This window comes from Peromyscus maniculatus, chromosome 1 (assembly GCF_049852395.1).
Source record: "Peromyscus maniculatus bairdii isolate BWxNUB_F1_BW_parent chromosome 1, HU_Pman_BW_mat_3.1, whole genome shotgun sequence".
NCBI lineage: Eukaryota > Metazoa > Chordata > Mammalia > Rodentia > Cricetidae > Peromyscus > Peromyscus maniculatus.
The window spans coordinates 49,788,792-49,802,443 of record NC_134852.1 but is presented as its reverse complement, the minus strand read 5'-3'; the positions used below and the strand labels follow the sequence as shown (position 1 = coordinate 49,802,443).

The 13,652-nt window shown below is 45.0% G+C and overlaps 1 protein-coding gene across 8 annotated transcripts in view; it reads left to right on the top strand.

The window, feature by feature from the left end:
- Cep89 (centrosomal protein 89) overlaps window positions 1-8,995 on the top strand; it is a 62,184-nt gene extending 53,189 nt beyond the window's left edge. For 3 of the 8 annotated variants that reach the window (XM_016003561.3, XM_016003562.3, XM_076577661.1), the window contains exons 18-19: window positions 1,460-1,629; window positions 7,460-7,829. In XM_016003561.3, the coding sequence (XP_015859047.1) occupies window positions 1,460-1,629; window positions 7,460-7,700 (411 nt within the window). In that variant the 3' untranslated portion in view covers window positions 7,701-7,829. Of the gene's footprint in view, window positions 1-1,380; window positions 1,630-7,459; window positions 7,830-8,299 lie in introns of those variants that run through there. The other 5 variants (XR_013053081.1, XR_013053078.1, XR_013053083.1 and 2 more) reach the window with 3 other exon arrangements.
- Window positions 8,996-13,652: the final 4,657 nt, after the last annotated feature.

Sequence of the window (13,652 nt, the reverse complement as noted above, 5' to 3'; positions counted from 1 at the left end):
CTTTATCGTATTTAGTGTCTGTGTGTGGTACATGTGTGTCTTGGCTGCATGCAGCATGCATGGGTGACCTAAGACACTTGGTGGAGTTGGTTCTCCTTCCTGCTTCATGCAGGTTTCCTGGGATCACACTCCAGGCCTTGGCAGGTGGCATGCAGCTTGCCCACTGAGCCCGTCTGAACACTTCCAAAACTGATGTCAGAGGTTTAGATGCATAACTCCCGTAGAATTGATATCCTAACATAATCCTAATGGTCGGTGTTCATATTCACTCTGCCTTAGGAGTTGGCTGGGCAGACTGGAGAGATGGCTCGGTGATTAGAGCCTTAAATATTACATGAAAGGCCTAGGGACGCTTGAGGACCTGAATCACACGGAAAGGGAGGGGACAATCCAGTTGCTTCTCTCTTTTTTGTTGTTATTACTAGAGAGGGAACCCAGCACCATTTGTATGCTAGGCAAGCACTGAGCCACTGAGCTACATCCCAGCCCTTGCTGAGTTCTTATATGAGACATCTTTGATAAAGCAAAACAGTGTTGACATTCTTTCTCAAGCTGCCAGTCTATGAAAGGATTGTCCATGAAGAATGCAGACGTAGGCATGTGGCTCACTGCATAGAGCTTGCCTAGCATGCATGAGACCCTAAGTTTGATCCTCAGCACTGTATAAAGTTGGATTTGATGGTGCACACCTGTAATCCCAACATGGGAGGTGGAGGCAGAAGGATCCCGAGTTCAAAGGTCACCTTCAGCTATATGTGGAGTTTGAAGGTAGCCTGGGCTACATAAGGCCCTGCCTTAAAAATATAACAAACAAATAGAAATTGCAGTAGATTAATTTTGTAAAAACATCCAATTGGGTCTATGATGCAGATATTTTATGTTTAGCATATTAATCCCAGAAAAATCAGATATAATATAGATTAGAAATTTGGTTTTCCTTTTCATATTTTATTTTGTTTTTAATCATGTATGTGTCTGTATGTGTGTGTGTGCATGTGAGTACAGGTGCCCTTGGAAGCCAGAAGAGGGAGTCAGATCCCCTGAAGCTGGAGTTGTGGTTGTGAGCTGCCCACATGGGTGCTGGGTCCTCTGTAAGTATGTGCTCTTAACCACTGAGCCATCTCTCAGGTTTTCTTAGACCTGAAATTCTTTTGTATCCTTTTAAAATTTTGTTTTCTTGAGTCTGAGTCTCACTGTGTAGCCCAGGTGACCTCAAACTCATGTTTGTCTCTGCCTCCCACGTGCTGGGATTACCCACCAGTGTTACACAATGCTGGGGCCCACATCTCGGGCTTTGTGTGTGTGCCAGGCAAGCACTCTTCCCAAGCTCCAGCTGCACATGGTCCTTCAGTCCTTTTAAAGCCCAGACTTGCCTTCCAGTTCAGCGCTGTCTGAGGCCCACCCAGCCATTCGGCTCCGACTCCCAAGAGGCGCTTGCTCACTGCCTGCCTTCCCTCAGGAGTACAAGAAGCAGGCAGCATTGAAGCTGGGTGACATCCATCATCGCCTGGCGGAGCAGCAGGAGGACTTCGCTGGCAAAGCAGCTCAGTACCAGAAGGAGATGAGGTACCTGCATCGGATGCTGCAGGAAAAGCAAGAGGTCCTGGACGAGGCACTGCAGCAGAAAAGGTAGGTGCATGAGCCTGCACACGTGAGCAAGCAGCAGCCCAAAGAGCACCTCAGGTCCCTGCCTCCCACTCCACGCCTGTTCCTTTGAGGCAGAGTCTCTCTATTGTCCTGGGGCTTGCATTTTCTCAGCTAGACGGGAAGCCGGCCAGCCCCACAACCCTGTCTTTTCCCATCCTGGGAACTTAGGTGTGTGTTTTGGGTGCCTGCTTTCTTACTCGGGGCTGGGATCCAAACTCCAGTCCTCATGGTTGCATAGCAAGTGCTCGTAATCACTGAGCCAGCTCTCCCTCCAGCCCGTTCACATTTTTGTTCTCTCTCTCTGTCTCTGTGTCTGTCTGTCTGTCTGTCTGTCTGTCTCTCTCTCTCTCTCTCTCTGTATGCTTGTTTTTAGACTCTGTAGTCCAAAGTCTTTTTGCCTCAGCCCCCCAAGTCCTGGGATTGCAAGCACACATTAACAATACTTAGCTATCATTTTTAAAAAATAGATGGTCCATTGTCTTAGGGTTTATTCTATTGCTGTAAAGAGACACCATGACCATGGCAACACTTATAAAGAAAGCATTTGATTGGGGGCTTGCTTACAGTTTCAGAAAGTCCATTATCATCATGACGGGGTGGTGGGGAGCATGGCAACATCCAGACAGCCATGGTGCTGGAGAAGTATCTGGGAGCTACGTTTGTAGGCAGCAGGCAGAAAGAATGACAGAGAGACAGACAGAGAGAGATGGGGTGGGGGGCTTTTGAAACCTCAAAGCCCACCCCCAGTGACACACCTCCTCCAACAAGGCCACACTTCCTAATCCTTCCAAAACAGTTAACTAAGGACCAGGCATGCAAGTCTGTGAGCCCGTGGGGTCTTCTTACTCAAACCTCCACATTCATCTTTATCCCTGTCATCCAGGTGTGGCAGCCTGTTCCTGTAATCTTGGGAAGTGGAGGCAGGAGGATCAGGAGTTCAAGGTCATCCTTGGCTACATAGTGACGCCAGCCTGGGCTTTGTGAGACCTTGTCTCAAAAAATACTCCTCCTTTGGGACCAGAGAGGGACACATGTGGTGCCCAGACATACATGCAGTCAAAACACTTATACACATAATAGTAAAAAATAACAGTTTTTAAAAACCTGTATAAAAATAAGTTTTTTATCACTTTGTATTCTACAGTTTTGCTGTGTGTTCAAAAGTTTCTTCTTATTCCTCCACTGGGTATAAATATTAATGTGTTATAAAAAGCATGGATTCTGGGACTGTGTGTCTTTCATTAGATCTACAAAATTTCAGTCATCATCTCTCTGGGTTATTGGTTTGTTTTGAGATTCTCCTGCCTCTGCCTTGCAATTGCTGGGATTAAAGGCTCACCCTGAACTTCTGGATGACCCTCATGTACTGTGTGAAACAATCCTTTTCTATATTATGAATATGTATTCCTCTCATTGGTTTAAAAAAAGCTGACAGGCTGGTAGCTAAGCAGGAAGTTAGGCGGGAAAGCCAAACTAAGAATGAATGATGGGAAGAAGGAGGGCCGAGTCAGGGAGACACCAGTCAGCTGCTGAAAAAACAGGATGTCTAGAAATGGGGCAACAAGCCTGAGCTATTGGCTGAGCATTTGTAAGTAATATTAAGCCTTGGAGTGATTATTTGGGATCAGGCAGTCGGGACAGGAAACATCTGATTACACTTATGCCTCAGCTTTCTGAATGCTGAGGTTACAGGCATGCATCACCACACTGGCTAAGAAACACAATTACACACAAACAAACACGCATGCATACACATAAATGTGTGTGAATGTCTGATTGTTTCTCAGTATCCTTGTGGAACCCAGATTAGGTACAGGTCAGGGCCTCTTGCTGAGTCCTATACTTGGTACCTTTCAAAATTTCCAGCTGTTAGCTTTTCTGATCTACATTTTCAGTGGATTGTATGTCTGTCTGTCTTGTGCTCAGTCTTTCTATTTTAATTCTTTCTTCATCTGTGCTCAGCATTGGGCCTTCCCAGGCCTGATGTTTTGGTTCAGCACCATTGTGAGACTAAAGCCAGAAACACACCTTGCAGGCTAGCGTTCTATTTGCAGTTAAGACTGTTAAGAATAAGTTGCTCTTTTCTTGTGTTTGTTTGACCCATTAGCACTGGATGTGCTTGAGCACAAGTGGGCAGGAGATACGTCAGGAGGTGTGCTTGCCCCTGATTGGACCTGATGGGGGTTGTGATGAATTACGAGTTTTGCCTTTTTAAGCCCCGGTGAAACATGACTCGTGGCCATTTCCTGGGAACCTGGAGTCCATCCATCTGCCCACTATTTAATTAAATAAAATGTCAAATTTGGCTTTAAATTGTGGTAGTGGTCTTATTCTCAACCAGTGAGATTAATGTTTTCTGGAGGTCCCCAGCAAGATTCAGACCACCCACCCAAATTTTAAAGCTGGACTTTCACTCTGGAACTCCAGAGGCACATGCTCGGACTCTCGGGTGAACTGCTGTGCTGAGAAAGCATCAAGCATCTACAGAGGCCTCCTGGGGAGTCATAGTCTGTCCTGTTCTGTAGGATCCCAGTCTGGGACGGGGAGGGGGTTCCCATGGACCTCAGTGTTCTCCCATCAGGGCAAATAGTGAGACTTGGTTCTGGTTGGTTGGAAACTTTTGTCCGTCTGTCTGTCTGTTTGCCATCTCTGCCACCCCACCAGCCACCACCGAGCCATGGCTGCTTTTGAGTTCTCTGCTGGGTGGATTCGGGTTAGCAGGAGTTCAGATGTCTTTTGGTTGAGGATAACATTGAAGTTGTTTATGCTGTCCTACGTTATTGGAAAGCTGGCTCTGAAGGGGAATGATTGCTATCCCTTCTCTTTACGCAAGCACATTGAAGTTTCCTCTGTGTCCTCTGTCAGTTGAGCCACCTGGGGCTGCGACAGGGAAAGGAAAGCAGAGGAGCCACAAGTTAGATTTGGTTTCTGTGAACATTCTGTACCTCAAGTTAGCTTCAGCCTCATAACCTGAATGTGACAGCTAAAAATGTATGCACAGGTAATCGAGAAGGAACCATGGGACATGACTCTGTTTGGGGATATAAACAGCATGTGGTTTGCCACCTTCTTTAGGCAGCCTCCTGGTGGGCAGCCATCTTTGCCAGGGATGAAGACAGTTGATGTCATGTGACTTCATTTGCAGTTGTTATGTTTGAGCCTTTGGTAAATCTGCCTTGTCATATTTCAAGTAAGTTCTTGGTATTTGCAAATTTATAAATACATTTTTTATTGCTCTTAATATTCAATTCATAGTTTTATGTTCTACATATGTTCAGTTTAAAAAATGTGGATCAGATTTCTTTTTACTTTCCTTTGGTCATGTTTTTAATTGACATAATAGTTTGTTTGTTCTGTGCGGTTCAGGGAGTGATGTCCCACAGGCATACTTTCACTTTTGAATTAATGAGTAAATTAAGCATCTAGCAAACCAAAGTTAAAGAGTTAATAGTGGTAGGTAGGTTGAAGTGTTAATCTAATTAATCTTTATCAATAAAAATATTGGGAGTCGGGCTGGAGAGATGGCTCAGAGGTTAAGAGCACTGGCTGTTCTTCCGGAGGTCCTGAGTTCAATTCCCAGCAACCACATGGTGGCTCACAACCATCTGTAATGAGATCTGGTGCCCTCTTCCTGCAGGCAGAACACTGTATACATAATAAATAAATAAATCTTTAAAAAGAAAAATTGGGAGTCAGATACTGGGGTAAGAATCTGAAAGATCAGAGAACCAGTGACTTCCTACCTCTGCCATTCCTCCATCCAAAAGGGCCAAGATCCTCTCTCAGCCCCACCTTACGACTTCCTGTTTTTTCTCTCTACAGTCCTCCAATCCTCTATGGTCAGTTAGTGGCTGGTCCCACCCTCTAAGTCTAAGCACGCTTTATTTGTCAGAACATAATCAAAATATCACACAACATTTCCCCCTTGTTGTCTAAATAAAAGCAAGGGTTTTAGCTAACATAGTAAAACTATGTAAGTATAATAACTATATACAAGTATATACAGGCAAGAATTATATTAACAATGTCTAGTCTATTTGCATTTGATAAATTCAGAGAAAAAAAACTCCATTATCTATCCTATCTTGTTGAGTCCAAAGGGTTGTACCTAATTCACTTTCTTTCCTAACTTGCATTACCAACCCCAAATTATCTTTTGATGTCTCTAAACTTTATAAACTTTACACCTCTTTTGTGAGTTTCTTTTCGAAATTTGGTAACAAGGAAAACTATAACTATAATTGTGTAGTCTTCAGCTCCATCAGAGACCTGAGAAGGATATAAAATTACCCGAGTAAACAGGAAACACAGCAAACAACTTCCAAAATTAAGAAATGACAGAAACAGCTGGCTGCCTGGACAGTCACCCAAGGTTCCTCTGCATTGTTGGGGCATCCATCTTCAGCCTGCAGGCCTGGAATATCTGACATCCTTTTCTGTGAAGCAGGATTTTAAATGACTGCTCCACCTTGTCTTGGCAAAATTTTTACTTTCTTTTGTGTCCTGCTTGTGCAGTTTGGACAACATACTGTCAGCAGTCGAGGCAAGGGCATTTTTGGCCCAGTGGCTAACTTTGTCACAAAGAAAGCAAACTCCATATGGAGTTGCTTTGATGCTTATCATCTTCTCTGAAGTAGATTTGTGCTGCTGGGAGCAGACATGTCTCACTGCCATTTAAGAAAAAAGAACCTTATGTTATTAAAATGTCTTAAATGCCATATTCTGTAGATCTCTGAAGTGTTCTGAAGACCACCTGTCTGTCTAAAATATATCTGTTTGACTTTGAAAACATACCTAGCCTGACTGTAAGTTTGATTGTAATAGGTGACTAACTACTACCCTGCATTTATTATCCTAAATAGCTTGTAATAATAACTTTCAAGGACTAGAAATTTACGGTACATTGTTAAATGAGCTGTATAGGCATAATACCTTAAACAAGGGTAGTAATGTAAGTACAGTATGTTCTAACAAAAATAACCTTAAATTGGTTTTTTGTTTAAAAGTAGATGTCACTGTGTGTCACAACACGGGTATGTGGGTTCATGTGGATCCGTGGAATTAAGTCTCGGAGGCATCTTAAGAATGAATATAACCTTTCATGGCTGCGGGGGATCCAGCCTGGAAGGACTGAAGCACTATCCCTTTGCCTCGGGCATTTTTATTCTCGCTATTACAGTTTAGCCAGTTAATTTCCATATGCTCAAAACAACCTAAAAGGAGCTCCCAACAATATAATGCCAAGGGCAGATTCCTTGATTTCTCAGGTACCACGGCTTTCCAGGCACCTGTGGGGCAGTCAGCGGGTGGTTAAGGGCACCGGGTCATTGTTCCAGCTAATTCTCCAGGTCATTCTGTTCCAGGTAGCAAGTGAAGTCATGCTTGGTAAATATGCAGAACAAGCCGAGCTTGTTAGATCACTAAAGAGCTGGTCTTTTCCACCTTAATTCTACTTCACTGTGATTTGTGGTGAAACCTTCAAATCCTCTCTCCTGTCACTGGAGGTCTAACTACTTCAGGGTTCATATGAGCTACTGCAATTTCTTTTCTTTTTAAAAAGGTGTGGGGAGGGTGGTGCTCACACACGTGCACGTGTGTGGAGGCCAGAAGTTGGCATCGGGGTCTTCCACGGTCACTCTCCCCTGGTTTCTGAGACAGGCTCTCATTAGACCAGAGCTCTCCAGCTGCCTAGACCAGTGGACCAGCAGGCCCAAGTCCAAACTCAGGTCCTTGACTGACTGAGCCTCCCCCAGCCCCCGACTTCCTTTCCTGTTGCACCGTTTTCAACCCACCTCCTCCTCCTTTTTTTCAGAGAAATGGAAGGTGAGCTTGAAATGGTTCTGGAGTCCACTGCCAAGGAAAACCTCCGGATGCGAGGCCTTCTCCAGGCCACCCTGGAGAGGGGAGGCACACAGCGCACCAGAGCTCATGAGGACACTTGCCTCGGTGGCATCACTCAGGGGGACCTGCTGGTTGGCCACGATTTCAGCTATGGTGATGTGCAGCCTCCTCCTGCCACTGCCCGCCAGGGTCTGGGGGACTCTGTGGCATAGGCCTCCTCTTCTGAGGTGGACTTCCTCCAAACTGGTGAGTGCCTCCTCTTCCCAGGAGGGACAGTGTGACAGCGTGTGGAAGCCACTGACTGTCACAGCCAGAGGGAAATAAACCAGCCCGGCATCAAATGCTTTTCCATGTTTCTTTTTGGTTTTAGTTTTTCCTTTTTTTTTTTTTTTAATTTTAAGTGTTAGGTATTAAACCCAGGGGTCTCACAGGTGAGGCTTGTTTTCTGAGACAGGGTCTCACCGTGCAGCCCAGGCAGGCCTTGAACATTTGATCTCTGTGCCTTACCCTCCTGAGTGCTGGGATTACAGGGGTGCCCCATCACACGCCTCTCCACATTGTTCTTAAAGATGTGCTGCATTTCTAGTGAGATCACAGCCTCTGCTCACGCTGCCCCAGGCTGGCTCTGTAATGCCCATTGTGTCCAGGCTTCTAGCTGGGCAGCTGGGAAAGGCCTGGCAGAAATGGAGATGTCGTGTGCTGCCTGTGAGCCGAGCGGTGGAGACAGCAGCAGAAAGACTCGGTGGGCTTCAAACTGTGTGGCATCTCCCTAGGAGGTGACCCGGCAGATAACTGTGGTGTTTTCTCAAAGGACTTTACACCCCTGTCCCAAATCGAAGACAGCACAGCAAGTCCCAGACTGGCAGTGGCTTGTCTGCGGGAACACCACCCAGAGAATGGCTTCCTCCAGACATCCCAGACATCCCCAGGACGCATCGGGACCAGACAGCGGCTGCAGGTGGTGCAGTCCCTGCACGCTGCCCGCCTTCCTACTGGGTCATAGGAGACGGCCCACAGCACACAGCGCGGCAGACAGCCTGCAGGACAGGAGAGATCACAGGTTCTTCATGGAGGAGCTGGGGTGCCTGGCTCTGAAGACCCACTCAGGGTCAGCAGGGCGTTTTGTGGAGATCAGCTGGGAGAGGACACTGACGGGAGCTGGGACCCTGGCAGGGACCTTGTCCATTGATCCCTGTGATCTCGTCTGAACAGGAAACCATGCTGGCATTTCTGGGTCCTGGTGCACTATGTAGATGGGAAGATGGCCTCAGCTTCCACAGTGACCCACGCAGAAGAGTGTGGGGATCAGAAGTGACATCATAGCCGCTCACTTCAGCTAACAAAGAAGTGGTGCAGCCTATTTCCTGTTGATTTCTCTCGCAGTCAGAAAAGGGCGTTCTCTGGCCGTCATGATTTGGATCCCAAAATGTCTATTAAAGGCGTATGCAGGCAAAAACCCATGCACATAAATTATATATATAATATATGACATGTCTATATTAACAAAGTGATGGCAGTGTCCCCAGCTGGCGTCAAGGGGGTTCCCGGCTGCTTCTCCCCTCCCCCACTGACTGCCTTACAATGACTTACTGAGAGTCTTTGGTCCTGTGAGACTTCACACAGTTCCTGGACTCTTCCAGGTGCTTCAGGACGGAATTCAGAATCTAAGTGAACACACCATGCCTACCATGCCTACATCTTATTCCTACTTTACGTTTCTTGTGCCCAACTGTTAATCCCCCCAGGTGAGAATAAGACCACTACCTCAATTTTTGAGATAATTTGAAGCAAGCTTGATTTTTATGGCCTAAGAGCCGGCCAGCAACTGCCTCCCAAGTCAGGTTAGAGAGAGGGCAGCCCATTTCTTCTGTGTAAGCCCTGGCTGTTAGAATTCCTAGCCACCCCACCCCACCCCCCACCCCCACCCCCCTCCGCTGCATGACCTTAAGTGTCCTGGCAAGATGCTTAGTCATCCCAGGCCTCACGTCCTACGTAATCCCTGTACTGCGTGATCATGTAATTTGCGTGCAGTGTGATCACGTAAGCTATGCCCATGTATGGCGTAGCTACATAAGCCCATATGTGCATTGGGGGGGGGAAACCTATAAAAGCAGGTTCCACTTATCTCTCCCCCCTCTTCCTGCACGGTCATTCCGTAGGCCTATGTACATCTTTCCTATTTCCTTCCCTTAATAAACTCTTATAGTGGGTTTTGTTGTACCTTGTGGCTCTTCTCACATGGTAACAGCTCTCCTGGAACTCAATTTGTAGACCAGGCTGGCCTCAAATTTACAGAGATTCTCCTGCCTCTGCCTCCTTAGAGCTGTTATTATAGGCATGTGCCACCGCTGCCTGACCCTGAGCCCTTTAAGGCACCTTTTAAGGAATCAAATCACAAGTAGTTGTAAAGCAGGTTTACAGAAGCCAGGCAATATGAGGAATAGTGAGGAAATACAGAAAAATCTCAAAACACAGAACAAACCCAAACATCCATCACCATACAGTCACCATGTGGCCACTGATTAGGGAGAGTCAGCGTGTTCTCAAAAATAAGACAAGGTTAAGGGTTGGGGCAGGTTCCAGAAAACAGAAATTCAGCTCTTAAGGTAAATAGAAATTTATTTTTAACAATACAATATAATGGCTTCTGCCTTCAAAATGGAGCTAGGCAGGTTTTTTATTGTCAAGTGACGGTGAGAAGGATTTGTGACTTAATGAATTGAACTTCATGAATATAGGCTCAAACTCGGAAGGTGCTGTTGCTGTGTTTGGATGTGTGCTTCTCCATGGCTTCATGTGTTCAAGGCATGGCACTCCGTGGTGGTTGTATTGGGAGGCAGTTGGAGATGTCCCATCGAAGAGACCACAGGACGCTGGCCTGGGCAGCTGTGTGTTGCTGGTCGTCCACTCCTCCCCCAACACAAACACTTCTGCCATTGCCCAGATGTGACCAGCCCCAAAGCCAAGCTGACATCAGCACCTTACCCTTGAGCCTCCATAATCTCCTAATCCTAGCCTGGGACAGCTTCCAGGTTCTTCTGCAGCCATCCGTCTTCTTGGACAAGATGCTGCCAGGAGCTGCCATGTCTCCCTATCAAAAGCTTTTATATTAAATGCCATGTTCTCAAATATCTACAGGTGTTTGAGGACTGGAAGAACAAAATCTGTTAGATGTATTTAAATTAACTTTAAGAGCATATATATATATATATATATATATATATATATATATATATATATATATATATATATCTTGGTATACAGGTTTCCCAGTTAGTTACAACTTAATGAAATTAGCAAGGACAGGAAGGCTTACATTCTTAAGCCTGAATAGACCTTGAGTAAGGAGAGACATTTTTTAAGCAGTTGTCAGTGATATCTGAATCTTTACCATTTTTAAAGCCCTGTATCGGTAGTTCTGATCTTTGAGTACAGCCAGATTATAATCCTGGATGATTTATATAGAAACAATTATTTCTTAAGGTCATACAATACCTCCCTGGTTCTGCATAAAGAGGGTCAAGTGTCTTATTGCATTATTGGGTCCAGTTTCCTGGTATACCAATGGGATTAGGTGGCCATTTGGTCCCCTATGCCAGGGGTTCCATCCTTAACTTAGCCCTCTAGGCTGACCTGGGAACAGGGAGCATAGGATTATCAGGACCCTGGCTAGTCAAAGTAAGAAGGGAACCCAGGCAGTGGGGTATTTATCTGGAGTATGTGGTCTTCTGACCTAGCTGTAGAGACAGGAAATACTTTTGCTGGACTGGTATCTCATAGGTTGAAGTCAGTAGCCAGCCGATACCTGGATGTGTCAATCAGCAAAATGGAAGCCCACTGAAACAGATACAGACTAGAGACAAAGTTAAAATTTTATAAACAAGATTTAAAATTTTATGAATTTATTTGGAAACTCTTAGCCCTTGGTCTTAGTAATTGGGAAAGGGAGACCAGGAGGGAGAGAAATACCATCTTCAAGAATAGACAGGTGAGGAAAACACATTTATCTGGAGTTTGTATGGCCTGATGAGAAGTTTAAGTTTGTATTTAGAAGACAACCAAGGAAAATTTAAAGTCCTGAGCTTGTGACCCAAACTGTATCAGAATTGTATTAATGTTAAAATCTGAAATTTTAAAAATCTTAATATGATGTTGCCTGCATATGGTTCTGCTGATGCCCCAGAGGAGTGCATATGTCTCCAGGCCCCACCCACATGAGCTGCTGTGGTGGAACAAATGCCAGATAGAGACTGTACCTCCACCCCGCCCAGCTGGCTAGAGTGCTGGGAGCCCCGCCCATCCGCGAGCCACTGACAGGAAATAGCTTTTTGCTGCCCTTAGTAAAGATGGCAGTGAGGTCATATGACCTGTCTTTGACCTTAGCAAAGATGGCCTCTGCCAGACCATGTGATGGCCCTTATCAAATATACCTCACATTAACCAGTAACTGAACAGTTTGCAAAGTCTGTAGATTCACTGAGCTAAGTATCGGAAGTGGAGCAGATTTAATTTCCTGGATTACCTGATCAAGAATGTCAGCAGACATGTCATCTATTCTTCTGCGGACAATGTCCTTAGATAAGTAAACTAAACTGCACTCAGTTGCATGGCAAACTCGTTTCTGATCATAACTTGGTCACTGGCAACAGTAAATCCTCAGCAAAGGTGTGAGGTCTCATAGCTCTGACGATTCTGAATCGCCACCAAATATGCAGCTTCAACAGCTGCTGCATTCTGTGTCTGGTACCAGCTGTTAATCCCACCAGTAAAGAATCAGACCACTACCACACTTCACAGCCAGATTTGAAGCAAACTAATTAAATACTGGCCAGGTAGATGGGCTCTGGCCAGGTCCAGACCAGGTTCCCAGGAAATGGTCCAGAATCACAGTTTGTAGTGACTTAAGAAGGAAAACCCATAATCCATTGAATTTCCCATCATGTCCAATCAGGGGCAAGCATACATCCTGACGAACCCCCATCCTATGAACTCTGCCCACATGTGATCAAGCACATCCTGTACAGATCGGTCAAACAGACTTGTTTAGTGAGTGAAAACATGTGGCTTGTTATCTCCCATAAACGTTAGCCTCCAGCATTTCAGGACCTGTCTGTCCTTGGGCAAGGGACTTGCAGATCAGAGGCATTTTTGTGTCATGGATCTCTTAGGCATAGTAATTAAAACTTAAACTGTAACTTTGGCTCTCACGTTGGCCACCAGTGTCTGGCTTTCTTAGTCCATCAGCTTTGCTTCTAAAGTAGTTGGTTTCCTTGCCAGCAAATCTCAGATGCTTGCTATCAAAATGTCATTTTAAAGCCTGATGGTGGCAGTACACACCTTTAATCCCAGCACTTGGGAGGCCGAGGCAGGTGGATCTCTGTGAGTTCGAGGCCAGCCTGGTCTACAGAGAGAGATCCAGGACAGGTACCAAAACTACACAGAAAAACCCTGTCTTGAAAACAACGACAACATAAATGGTGTTTTAGTTTGTTCAGCTTCATAGATTTGGCTGGTAGAACCTCACAACAAATAACACATTGCATTTTCTCAATTCTGCTGTAATTATTGAGGTAAAACCACACAGTAAAAAATCCTCACTATGTTTTCTTTTCTTAACATTTTTCTCTACATGATCCATTGTCAAAGGATGGTTTTCTAATGAAAATAATATATAACAATAGCTTTAATAATGCAAAAGATGGTACATGGCATAGTTCAGTCAATACAGTTCATTAAAGTTTCCTATGATTAACCATTCTCTGTGGTTTTTTTTTAATATAATATACCTGTTCCTATCACAAGGGGGAAGTATTCACATCAACCACAGCTGAATATAAAAAGAACTAACCTCCATGGTACAGGTGTTTTGGTAGTAGTTGATGATTTTCCCGTACATGATTTTACATTTGCCCAGGAATTATAATTCATGGTGTGTTGTTTTACCCCCAATACTGTTGCTTCCAACACAGTAGCTGTTCTTTACATATGTGTGACTGGTTCACATAAGTACTTCCAACACAGTAGCTGTTCTTTACATATGTGTGACTGGTTCACATAAGTACTTCCAACACAGTAGCTGTTCTTTACATATGTGTGACTGGTTCACATAGGTAAGTACATTGTGGTGGTTGCAAAGAAAATGCCACAAAGGGAGTGGCACTATT